Consider the following 13,507-nt stretch of genomic DNA (forward strand, 5'->3'; position numbering starts at 1 on the left):
AAATACTAGCCATGAATAGAACAAAAATGTATCTCTCGTGGTTATGGAGACCCTACTACTATGCAACGTGACGTCAGAGCCCTCTAGTGGGAATAAGACGGCGCGAAGACCTTCTCTCCTTACTCTTGCCCCGTTTAGTTTGTGGGTGCCTAGCCAAGTCATCACTGGATAGTACTTGACTGCTTGGTTGTGAGCCCATGAGGAGAAATAAATTACAGTATCATCGACGTAGAAGGGTAGCTTGTTATTGGGATTTTCGGGAATGTCGTTGATGTAGATGTTGAAAAGTATGGGACCCAGGACTGACCCCTCATCTCGTAGAAATTTATTAATATTACTTATTTAAATATTTTCTTCGAAATTAAAGGTTATGTTTGATATAAGCAGATAAATTATTCATACTTTTAACAAACTCATTGCGGCACGGAATTTCAGATAATAAAACAGACCCATATTGCATAGTATTACGTTTTAAACAAAACTGGTATATTTTTATTAATAAAGGTATCACATAATGTAGAAACATAAAAAAAAAAAGATTGTCGCAATAAACCTTCCGCTTGCAACAATTGATAAACCTGTATTCTGCAATGCAGAATCTGTATTGGCACGTTGAATGTTGCCAACACAAGTGAATACACTTGTAACATTTGTCGAAGATATTACCAACTGCTTTGCGTAAATAAGACTAAAAATGTCCCACCATGCATTACGGTGCATCAAAAAGGTGGGATACTTAATCCCAGCGCGCCCCAAAGAGTTATCAATTATTTATGCGTTCGATACACGTATTAAGAAAGTACTCTAAAATCAAACAAAATATTATTTTATTCATTTTTCACAGACTGTAATAAATACATACGCATTGTTAAAATATTTACTATAAATAATAAAGAGCATAGTTCTGCTGCATTTGTAAGTTCCATAAACAATCGCTTCATTCTTACAGCTGATTTATCAGCGTGCGTACATACATACGTCTTTTGATTATGCCGCATTCTGACATGTTACGAATGACTCGGTTAAGTGTGTTTTACCAGCAGAGAATTTTCCATTGGTAATTGTCTATAAGGAAATCTAAGTACAAGACGAATCTCTGCTGCAAGTGGAACCATATTCTTGCGGATGTCAGTTTAGATCGTTATCGGATTAATTCCGACCGATAGGTATACATTGTGAAACGCAGAACGTGTCGAAAAGACGCTTGGACGCCATGATGGTAGGTGGAACCTGTTATCACTTGTCCGCCGATCTGCCTTCGTAACGAATTTACTACAGTGCAGTTTAACTTTCCAAGTTGTTGTAAATAACTATTGCACATTTTTAATCGAAGAAAATGTTTCAGGACGGTATATGCGATACTACTGACATTTTAAGTAACGTTCCCCCTAAAAAGGTATTTATATTTTTATAATTTTTTTTATTGCTCTACATTAATAACAATTAATCGAAATTCGGTTACTAACGTTCGCCATTTCTTTCCAAACTCTACAATTTTGTCGTTCTAATTTAAAGAATTCGTATTCACAGACAATTCATGTGGACAATGTAGACCTTTCTGATAAGTCATTACAAGTGGATATTTCGGACGCTCTTAGCGAAAAGGATAAAGTTAAATTCACTGTACATACGAAAACTACATTACCTGAATTCCAAAAGCCAGAGAATTTAGTCGTAAGGCAACACGAAGAGTTTGTGTGGTTACACGATCGATTCGAAGAGAACGAAGAATATGCTGGTTATATCGTATGTTTTCTTCCTGCATTTGTTTTTTATTTTAAATTTTAAGTTTACGACCAACGTGCAATAAAGGATATATATACTTTCAGATTCCGCCTTGTCCGCCACGACCAGACTTTGATGCGTCGCGTGAAAAGTTGCAAAAACTTGGGGAGGGCGAGGGTAACATGACCCGTGAAGAATTCACTAAAATGAAACAGGAATTGGAAGCGTAAGTAAAATATTTATATTCGAGTGTTGATATAAATGTAGATTATTTAATAATTTTTATTGACATCGATGGATTTATGTAACGTTTATACTTTTATTACAGTGAATATTTAGCTACATTTAAGAAAACTGTTGCTATGCACGAAATGTTTTTAACTAGACTAGCAAATCATCCAGTTTTTCAAAATGATCATAATTTAAGAGTGTTTTTAGAGTATGATCAAGATCTTTGTGTGAGAGGTAAAGACTTTAATTGGCGTTTACATAAAGTTCCTTTATTATTCTTTTATAAACATTGTCGTAACGTTTGATACGAAAATAATGTATAAACTCTTTGTTTTATTTTAGGAAAAAATAAAATGGAGGTATTCGGTGGTTTAGTAAAATCATTTTCTACTACTACAGACGAATATTATTTGTCAGCGACCGTAAAAGATGTGAATGACTTTTTCGATCAAGAAATGTCGTTCTTGCAAACGTATCATCATAATTTAAAAGAGGCAACGCTTCGCGCGGATCGCCAAACAGCCAAACACAAAGACGTAGCCGATTCTTACATAAAAATTTCTACGAATCTTTTGCAATTGGCTACGACTGATTACGGCAAACTAGAAAGATTTTTAACAAAAATTGCAGACACTTTTGAGAAATTAAGGGTAAGAAATTTGGATTTATTTCATTTCGTTCGTCTATTCGTGTTATTTATATTTGTAATGTTGTAATAGAAAGTTGAAGGACGAGTAGCCTCCGACGAAGATCTGAAATTGTCGGACACTCTTCGTTACTACATGAGGGATACGGCTGCAGCCAAACGACTGCTGTTCAGAAGATTGAAAGCTTTACACGCGTACGAATCTGCAAATCGTGCTCTTGAGAAAGCTCGTGCCAAAAACAAAGATGTTCATGCTGTGAGTACAATACTTTTAATACTTAACCTCTTGCCTTACGATTTAATTTCCAACTGTGCGTGCCAAACACCAAGGTTTAGCTCGGTAGACTTATAACGTCTTTGAGACATCATTGTAAGTTAAGGGGTTAAACATTATGATGGAAAAGGATTTCTTTCAAAATCAGATATTAACTGTTCACTTAATATAACATTTTCTAAATTTGTAAATGTGTACAGGATGAACGGTGGTATATCTCAAACTACTTTCGTAATTACATTATTACGATAAATTCTTCATGAGATATTCCACTGTTTTCGTTGAACAAAAATACACATATGTAATACGCAATGTTTGGTTAAAATGTACATAGAATCTAACCAAAAATTTAATTTTTCTTGCTCGTCAAGGCAGTGGAGGTTGCTGAGGTGTGTTTCTCTTCATTTGTATGTTGGCGCCTTGCTGTAGTGTATATTTTAAATAATGTCATTTTGAAGTTCACATAAAAACATTAACAACAAAATTTCGAATTTGTGTACACGATATGTCGTCCTTCCGCGAGAAGAAGGCACAGCGTGTTTATATCCCCACTCCTGTTGCTGCCAGCTGATTGGTCGATAGCTGTGACGAAGATCGGTGACAGCCAATCAACGGACAGCAGCAAGAGTGGGGATGTAAACACGTTGTGCGTTCTACTCGTGGATGGACGATACGTGAGATTATAGTTCTTCCACATAAATTGCCTGATGGTTGCAAATTTATTTTTATAATAGTAATGTTACATTGAAATTTTAGTATTTATGTAAAATATATTACCATATGTCGGAGGAAGGGATTATAGAAAAGACTATGCATTAAATTGTTATTAAATATTATGCATGAGCAGTACTTGCATGTATTTTTACTTTTTCGTATCCGTGTTTTTTCATTCAATGATCGTGAAATTTACGTAAGTATTCGTGCAAGCTATGTTACCAGTGAAATATACTTTTATGTGATAAAGAAGAAGTAGTAATTTTCGAAAGTAGAAGAATCTAACAATGTAAGTATCGTTAATAAAATTTTGAGAAATATCAGATTTCATGGCGTAGTACTAAGGAAAATTGCACGTTTTAATTAGTTTTGAAACTTGTTTACGATACGCTCTTTGTAAAAGAAAGTTTTGATATTGTGCTCGATATTGTTAAATATTGATGTCGTACGTATAAGCGAAGGTTGAGATCGTTTATGTTTCTGTTGATTCAGGCAGAACAAGCTCAAACAGAAGCGTGCGAAAAATTCGAACAAATGTCAGAGAAAGGAAAAGAAGGTATTTACACTTTACAAATGAATCTATATTCTCATAGATAAGTGAATTTTATTGAGTTTTTAATTACAGAATTGACGGATTTCAAAACGAGAAGAGTAGCTGCTTTTAGGAAGAATCTAATTGAATTAACAGAACTAGAAATAAAACATGCAAAAGTAAGTCATTTTTCTTTTTAAATTTATACAGGTTGTACGGCCACCCCTAGGAAAAACTTTAATGAGGGATTCTAGAGGCCGAAATAAGACGAAACTCAAGAATACCAATTTGTTGATGAAGGCTTCGTTAAAAAGTTATTAACAGTTAAATTCAAAAATTCTTAATCGTTCTGGAAAAATTATTTTCGGTTGTGGGGGTCAATTGCAATCATTTTTGGTGAATAGACATACCTACGAAATCCTACCCACTTTCCAGAAAAAAATTCGAGAAGGTATGAAATTTTTTGACAAAATTAAAAAATATCAAATCGTTCAAAAAAAAATATTTTCGGTTGCGGTGGCCAATTACAATCATTTTTTATCATTTGGCACTCCTTCGAAATCGTACCCACTTTCGAGAAAAAAATTCGAGGAGGTATGAAATTTTTCGACAAAATGAAAAAATTTCAAATCGTTTTGGAAAAATTGTTTTTGATTTGGGGGTCAATTACAACCATTTTTGGCCATTTGACACACCCTCGAAATCCTACCCACTTTCGAGAAAAAAATTCGAGCAGGTATGAAATTTTTCGACAAAATTAAAAATTTCAAATCGTTCTGGAAAAATTATTTTCGGTTGTGGGGCTCAATTACAATCATTTTTGGTCATCAGACACACCCTTGAAATTCTACCCACTTTCGAGAAAAAAATTCAGTTTTGGCGGAACTTTAAATGTTAATAACTTTTTAACAAAGCCTCTATCAACAAATTGGTATTGTTGATTTTCGTCTTTAAAATTTTTTCCCAGGGGTGGCCAAACACCCTGTATATTTACTGATACGTTATAAAAATTTGTTGCGTTTTATTTTCAGGCACACGCGGAATTGCTCAAAAAATGTTTATCTGTGTTACGAGAACAGTGATCCAGTTTGATAGTTGTCGTGGCAAAGATTACTATGTAATCTGTACGAAGATAACAATTTATTTAAAACTATAGTAATGTAACGGTACTGTAAAATATATATTTTTTGTTATCTAGATTTACATTACTATGAAAATGAAATCGTAATATAACTGCAAAAGGACTCCACACGAAATTAATCGAACAACGTCTACTATTTTTAAATTGTAAAAATTTATGTAAATGTTATAATTGTTTACGCTTGAAAAGTAGTTATCTGTTATATAAAATTTCTTGATGGAATATTTCATTCAAAATGGTTACTAGAATAGGTACATTTTATCGAGTTCTTTTGTAGATGTAAATTAATAATCTGTTATAAGCTATAAGATTCTTTATATTACATATATATATATATTCACGCGTATGTACATGGTGTTTTTAAATGTGTGCTACATTTAGGAAATAAGGGAGTCACTACTTAAAAACAAGATTTCAAGTATGCATATATTTTTGCAAAACTTATTTCCAGAATTTCAAAATTTTAAAAAACTAATTGTTAATGATAAAAAAGACGATAAAATGTCATGAGTATATAATGTATATGAGAATACTCATTTGTAAAGCGAGTTTCGAAAAATTATAAAAAAAATTGTCACGTACTAAAATTGTATTAATATGTTGCATTTCTAAATCGAATAATTATTGAAAATATGGATTATCATGGGAATACAGTGAAACATCAAGAACGATATTCTTATTTGGAGGATCTTTTATTTCCAAAATTTATCGCATTTTATGAAACGTCCTGTATATAACAACTCTGTATGTATACATGCACGTATACGTGTGAGTGAATCACCTAAAAGTGAACATTTAATAACTCCGTTGCTTTAAATATTCAAAACAGGATTACAGGTGTACACAATCGATTCGAGGGGCGAAATGTATGATAATATAGAAAGTATTATTAAAAGCAAATTTTTTTTTCTTCAAAATTTCTCAGGTTGATTAAAGGTTTAACATAAATTAGTACATACGAACTTTTAAGACTTTTATAGATAGATTAGCACGTTGTATACTGTTAAATCAATTTACAATATTTTGTTTGTTCAATAAATTATATATAAACATAACGACGAGTAAGAGGATCTTGGAACAAGTTACATGCAACGTGTTTGTACATGAACAAGTCTGGTACAGCTTTACTAGAGGAATGATTAAAACTCTGCCAAAGATAAAAAATTAAAAGAAAAGTAAATTGTCTTTGTACAGAGAAAGGTTTGTTATTGGATCGTGGTCATGGACTATTCCTTTTGTAATTTACGATGGCAGACATTTGCTGTGAAAATCTTCGAATTCATTACTCATATTAATTAAACAATTTCATCCTGATATACGGGGTGTTCAGCTAGTCCTGGAAAAAATTTTAATGGGGGATTCTAGGGGCCAAAATAAGACGGAAATCAAGAATACTAATTTGTTGATCGAGGCTTCGTTAAAAAGTTATTAACGTTTAAAGTTGCGTCTGTGAGACGGGAATCGTGCACGCTGCACACTTTAACTTTAAACGTTAATAACATTTTAACGAAGCGTCATTCAACAAATTAGTATTCTTGATTTTCGTCTTATTTTGGCCTCTAGAATCCACCTTTAAAATTTTTCCCAGGAGTGGCCGAACACCATGTATTATTATAACATTATTTTATTTTAATGTCGATATCTTGCATTCTGAAAAAGTTGTAGAACGGATTACATTAATACAGGGGTTTCCAGTTTGACCTTGAAACGCCCTGTAGATCATTTACAGAGCCGTTTATCGTGCAATAATTCGCATAATTTTCATATCACGTTATTACTCATGTTTTATAAACATTTTACGTTTTTAGTGTCATACAAAAACAGTTGTTTTATTGTTTCTATGTGTTTCTTGTCTTGTTCTTCTCATACAAACTTCATGGACATACGACGATTGTAGATAACATAAAATGATCAATTCAATCATGCTATGAATGGAATGTAATGCCATTGTTTCATTAATCATGTTTGTTATTACACATCGAATGATATACCCTTTGATAATGCTGGTTAATTTTACTCCAGGTCTTATTAAAGTTCCTTTTACATTTTTATACTACGTATTTGTTAATTTTGATAAATTTAAGTTTCTAGGAAAATCATAATGATTATTAAGTAAGAGGATATAAAACTAAAATGTGATTAAAAATAATAAATTCGATTATTTCCATTGTCTATTTAAATTCTTAATGTTCTGTAGGATTTTTAAAATCAGTGCAAATTTATATTCTATATTGTATAGCATATGGAAATAAAAAATATATTGTACCTGTATTCGCGTTGATCATCATATGTTTAATTTCATGGTAAACTTGAAGCTAATCTCTGAAATTGCTATTTTTGCTAGAGTTTCTCCAGTTAAACGTTAAAAATAGTACTGAATATTGCTCAATGCCCCATCACATTGATTTATGTATATTTTAATTCTGCCTTTTTCCCCTTAAAAATATGAATGATTATTGACTCGTTGTCCATAAATATTTTACTGTAAAAGAAACCCCTGGGAAAAATTTTAATAGGAGATTCTAGAGGCCAAAATAAGACGAAAATCAAGAATACCAATTTGTTGATTGAGGTTTCGTTAAAAAGTTATTAACGTTTAAAGTTGCGTCTGTGAGACGGGAACCGTGCGCGCTGCGTGCGCGGAGCTTTAAACGTTAATAACTTTTTAACGAAGCCTCCATCAACAAATTAGTATTCTTGATTTTCGTCTTATTTTGGCCTCTAGAATCATCCATTAAAATTTTTACCAGGAGTGGCCGAACACCTTGTATATTATAATTCTGCCGTTTTCCCTTTGAAAATATAAATGATTATTGACTCGTCGTCCATAAATATTTTTACTATAAAAGAAACAGACTAATTCCAAAAATAATTTGTTTAAACAAAATATGGTTCGTCGTTTTATTATTCGTTGTAGTACAAGGCCATTTCTTCCTCAGGAACTCGTCCAATTCTCGGTGTCAAAGTGTTCGTATGCTGTAATGCGAAATATTAACTGAATTTTAGAAATTACGCTACGTAGAACAATTTCACGATTCCACCAGCAAAGGAAAATATTAAAATTGCTACATGTCGAATGAAAGTCCAAACTTTATACTATTAAACTTTTCTGCAATTTCTTTCTTCCTTGGTAACGCTAATGAAATTACTTTGTTTGCTGATATTAAATACCTCGTTTTCCGTGGGAATAGGAAACTATGTTTTGTAGAAAGAATAAAATAATGGGCTCACCTTTTCTCGTACCGAATGATGACATTGGTGTTTATTTTTGGTGATGCAGGAATAGGGGTGCGGATTTAGTGTATAATTTAACACTGGATTTACGGATTGAGCCAATTTGACTTATTAAAAATTTGATTACGTGGGGGAAATTTTAATGGGAGATTCTAGAGGCCAAAATAAGACGAAAATCAAGAATACCAATTTGTTGATTGAGGCTTCGTTAAAAAGTTATTAACGTTTAAAGTTAAAGTGTGCAGCGCGCACGGTTCTCGCCTCACAGACGCAACTTTAAACGTTAATAACTTTTTAACGAAGCCTCGATCAACAAATTGGTATTCTTGATTTTCGTCTTATTTTGGCCTCCAGAATCTGCCAGTAAAATTTTTTTCAGGGTTGCATAAAACTTAAATATTATTTTTTAAAAACATACGTTGATTTTTGGTGATGTAATGAAATATATGTAAATGCTGTTTCCTCTCCCCTGCAGATCCCTTCATTTCGCATTATCGAATGTGGTATACCTATTTTTAGCGCGTCGATTGAGCGCTTGTGAGAGCGCGAGCCCTCTGGTGGCGAGCATCGAAAGCGACGCCACAATCATTCATTTAAATTGATTTGGAACTTTTTTTTGTAAACAACTTGAATTTTGTTGTATGAGTCAAATTGGCTCATTTCAGTAAAAATAGGTATATAATCAACATCCGTAAATCTAGTGTTAAACATTGGGAATCTCTACCCGTTATATTTATCGATCCCCTTGACGAAAACCTAAAAGCACAATCGAAAATTGACGCTCGTTGAATGTTCTTTCTCCAAGTTAGACAAAACTCTAGATTTTATTCCTAAAATTTTATTGCTTAACCAACCATCGCAACCTGCAGGGCCTCAAGTGGTCTCATACATTTCCTTCCATCTCTCAATCGACATTTTGATTTCGTTTTAAAAAGAATTTTCGGGTTTCTCGACACCCTGTATAACGTATTTATCAATTGACAAATTAAAAAAAAACAGATTAGGGAAGTTTTTCAAATATTTAATGGTCAACTTTCGCGTAAACGCAACTATTTGAAGGATTCGAGACGTTGGGGGAATTTGAAGGGGGCAGTCTCATATGGGACCTCAAAAAAATCAATTTTTTTTTTATTTGAACTTAAATTTTTAGAGATAAATGTCAAGTATTATGTTAATTTAATTTAAATGCACATTATTGTTTTGAAATGTTTACGACAGAGTCAAAAGATATCTGCTGACAATCTGCGCCTCCGATTTTTTTTTGTAATCTAGATTCTTACGTATTTTGACGTACCGATTATGAGTATTTTGAAAAATACTTCGGACAAAAGTTGTAGACCTCATAAAAATACACATTTTATGCCCTATTGATTTTTGTCATAAAGCTAATACTTTCCGAGAAAAATGATAGGCAATTAGTCACTTATGCGGGGCAACCCTCGATTGCAATGTCATTTACATATACTATGTATATTTGTCTATGCAGAGCTTAAAATTTTTTATTTTTTGAAACGAACACCTTTATTTTTTAGTTTTCGTGTGGTAATTTCACTCTATTTTGTTTTTTTTTTATTGCAAACTAGTTTTCATGATATTGATAACATTTGATATCGTTTTTCTCAAAAACTATCGTCTTCACGACAAAAATCAATAGGACATAAAATGTGTATTTTGATGAGGTCTACAACTTTTATCGGAAGTATTTTTCAAAATTCACATTATTTACGGAAGTAAATAAAAAAACTATCATTTTTAAGGAATAACCCGGACTTAAACCTAAACCTACACTTAAACATTAAATTAAACGACTGTTCGTTATAGAAGAAACGAAAAAACCTCATATAAACTAAAAAATAAACCTGTTTGTTCTAAAAAAAACGAAAACAAAATGCATAGAACAATATTGTGAAAACTAAAAAATAGTTTGCAATAACAAAAAAACAAATTAAGGTGAAATTACCGCACGAAAACTAAAAAATAACGGTGTTCGTTTCAAAAAATAAAAACTTTTAAGCTCTGCACAGACAAATATACATAACATGTGTAAAGGACATTGCAATCGAGGGTTGCCCCGCATAAGTGACTAATTGCCTTTCAGTTATCTTAGAAAGTATTATCTTTATGACAAAAATCAATAGGGCATAAAATGTGTATTTTTATGAGCTCTACAACTTTTGTCTGAAGTATTTTTCAAAATTCCCATTATTCACGGAAATAAATAAAAAAAACCTATTATTTGAATAATTTTTTCATGGTTACCACTATGAAAATAAAATTTGCGTTTCACTATTATACTCGTAATCAGCGCGTCAAAATACGTAACAATTCAGAGTACAACAAAAATCGAAAGTATGTCATTTTCGGAAGTTTTTTTCGAAATAAATTATAACGTTGGATTTAGTTAAAAAATATTAATAAAGATTAAATTTTTGCAACGTACACACGAGACTGGCCCCTTAAAACACCTGATTGTCGACCAACGACTAACTTTATTGACAAACTCACCTTTGGCGTTCCGCGTGATCGCACGAACACTCGCGAAATATATCGGAGGATCGTTTCGAACATCAAAGGAAACCGTCATAAAACTCGCGACATCCTTCGTATTGATTTACGGAATGAAATAACGCACCTGTTCGTGCGGAGGCGAACGTTTTCCTATAAGTTTATCGATCAGCTGGCTTCGCTCGGCTTGATACGATCGAATGAAACCGTTCGAGCCACGACGACGTGATTCCCCTTCGGTTTTCTCGGTTTCACGGTGATCAGAATCGAAGCAACCTTTCAGGGAACAATAATAAACTTAATTCTTATACGAGGTTCGTTCGATAAGTCGTTAGAAAAATATAGAAAAACAAATTATTTTAGGTAGATTTTCTTTTTTATTTTTCAACGTAATCTGCTATTAGCTCTAAGCATGAATATCAATTTCATGACTGAGGTTTCATTAAAAAGATATTAAAAATTAAAATTAAAGAATTTCAAATCGTTCTGGAAAAATTATTTTTGGTTGCAGGGCTCAATTACAATCATTTTTGGTGAATATACATACCCATGAAATCCTACCCTCTTTCGAGAAAAAAATTCGAGTAGGTTCTGAAATTTTCAGACGAAATTAAAAAATTTCAAATTATACCAAAAAAAATATTTTTAGCTAGGGAAGTCAATTACAATCATTTTTGGTGATTAGATATATGTACCCTCGAAATCCTAAGCGTTTTTGAGAAAAAAATTCCAGTACGTGGGCAAATTTTTCGACAAAATTAAAAAATTTCAAATCATTGTAAAAAAATTATTTTTAGTTGCAAGAGTCAATTACAATAATTTTTGGTCAATAAACATACCCACGAATTCCTAACCATTATCGAGAAAAAAATTCCTTACCGAAAATATCATTTTAGGCCAGAAATGTCACTCCAAAATTTCATGCGTATCTTTAAAACGTCATAACTTCTGAACGGATTGAAGGATTTTAACGTTTCAAAAAGCAGATAACGCGTATTTTACTGAAGAATATGTAGAAATTCTAAAAATATTGAAAAAGTTGTTCCTTAACCCCGTAAAGCGAGAAAAACCCCCTAAAACTGGTCCAATTTTCAAACGACCATAACTCCTACAATAGTAACGATATCTCATGGAAATTTTTTTCTGACGTAGAGCCCATGGATACCTACAAAAAAGTATTAGACAACTTTTTTGTAGGGCGCCAAACAAAAATGAAAAACTAATTTAAAAAAAAAATCGACTTGAAATTTCTCGACAAAATTAAAAAATTTCTAATTGTTCTGGAAAAATTATTTTCGTTTGCAGGGGTCAATTACAATCATTTTTGGCCATTTGACATACCCTCGAAATCCTACCCACTTTCGAGATAAAAATTCGAGAATGTGTGTAATTTCTCGACAAAATTAAAAAATTTCTAATTGTTCTGGAAAAATTATTTTCGTTTGCAGGGGTCAATTACAATCATTTTTGGTCATTTGACATACCCTCGAAATCCTACCCACTTTCTAGAAAAAAATTTAGTACGGGCGGAACTTTAAATGTTAATAACTTTTTAACGAAGCCTCCATCAACAAATTAGTATTCTTGATTTTCGTCTTACTTTGGTCTCTAGAATCCCTCATTATGTATAGACGAAGGCAATATTTAACAATTTTCGTCCATTTGTCAGTAAGAATTTTGCATACAGTGCACTTTAGTATTACTTTAACATCAATAACATAAATTCATGTTAATCCAATTAGAACTACATCAATTGAAACAAAGATATCGACTCTTTAGTCGGCATTCGTGAAGTGTCCAAATACTTATGGACGGTAGTGCACATAGAAAGTAAACTTGCCTATTTGAAATTTTAAATAATACTTCATTTTATTAGTACAAATGAATAATCCAAATTATCTTAAGCAGTTATAAAATCAAGTTTAAAGTCAATAGATTTTCCCGCTCTTTTATGGTCATATAGTGTTGACATATAGCTAGTTAAAACAAAAGATAGTTTAGCGAAAGGCCCAACACAACTTTCAAAAGTATCCAATTCAGTAGATTCGAAAATGGCAACAGATAAGGTGCATATCCGACACTGCATTCTTTACGAATTCCAACAAGGGAAAATGCTGCAAGAGCATGTGAATCGGTTTGTTCCTTTCTCGGTGAAGGTGTTGTATCGTATGATGTGTGCACATTTTGGTTTAGAGCGGTTTAAAAGCGGTGATTTGAGTCTATTCGACAAACAACGCCCAGGAGGCCTAAGGAAGTGCGACAACGATGATTTGGAACAACTGCTCGCTGAGAATGCGGCACAAACGCAAAGAGAACTTGCAGAACAATTAGGAGTAACCCAGCAAACGATTTCCAAACGCCTACGTGAGATGGGAAAGATCCAGAATGAAGGAAAATGGGTTCAACATGAACTCACTGCAACCAACAAAAATCAACATGTGGCAGCGTGTCTTTCTCATCTCAATAAGCAGCATCGAAAGTCTTTCTTGTGGAAAATCGTTACGG

General features: G+C 32.6%; 1 protein-coding gene across 1 annotated transcript; it reads left to right on the top strand.

The window, feature by feature from the left end:
* Nucleotides 1-704: 704 nt before the first annotated feature.
* Nucleotides 705-6,615, top strand: LOC122403021 (sorting nexin-6). Its single transcript, XM_043406296.1, has 10 exons — nt 705-1,219; nt 1,346-1,396; nt 1,531-1,746; nt 1,830-1,951; nt 2,054-2,190; nt 2,299-2,606; nt 2,676-2,858; nt 4,083-4,146; nt 4,216-4,301; nt 5,154-6,615. The coding sequence occupies exons 1-10, from the start codon at nt 1,214-1,216 to the stop codon at nt 5,202-5,204; spliced, it is 1,224 nt and encodes a 407-aa protein (XP_043262231.1). The 5' UTR covers nt 705-1,213; the 3' UTR covers nt 5,205-6,615.
* Nucleotides 6,616-13,507: the final 6,892 nt, after the last annotated feature.

Source organism: Colletes gigas, unplaced genomic scaffold (genome assembly GCF_013123115.1).
Source record: "Colletes gigas isolate AHSC1104 unplaced genomic scaffold, ASM1312311v1 Colletes_gigas_Sc00043, whole genome shotgun sequence".
NCBI classification, from domain to species: domain Eukaryota; kingdom Metazoa; phylum Arthropoda; class Insecta; order Hymenoptera; family Colletidae; genus Colletes; species Colletes gigas.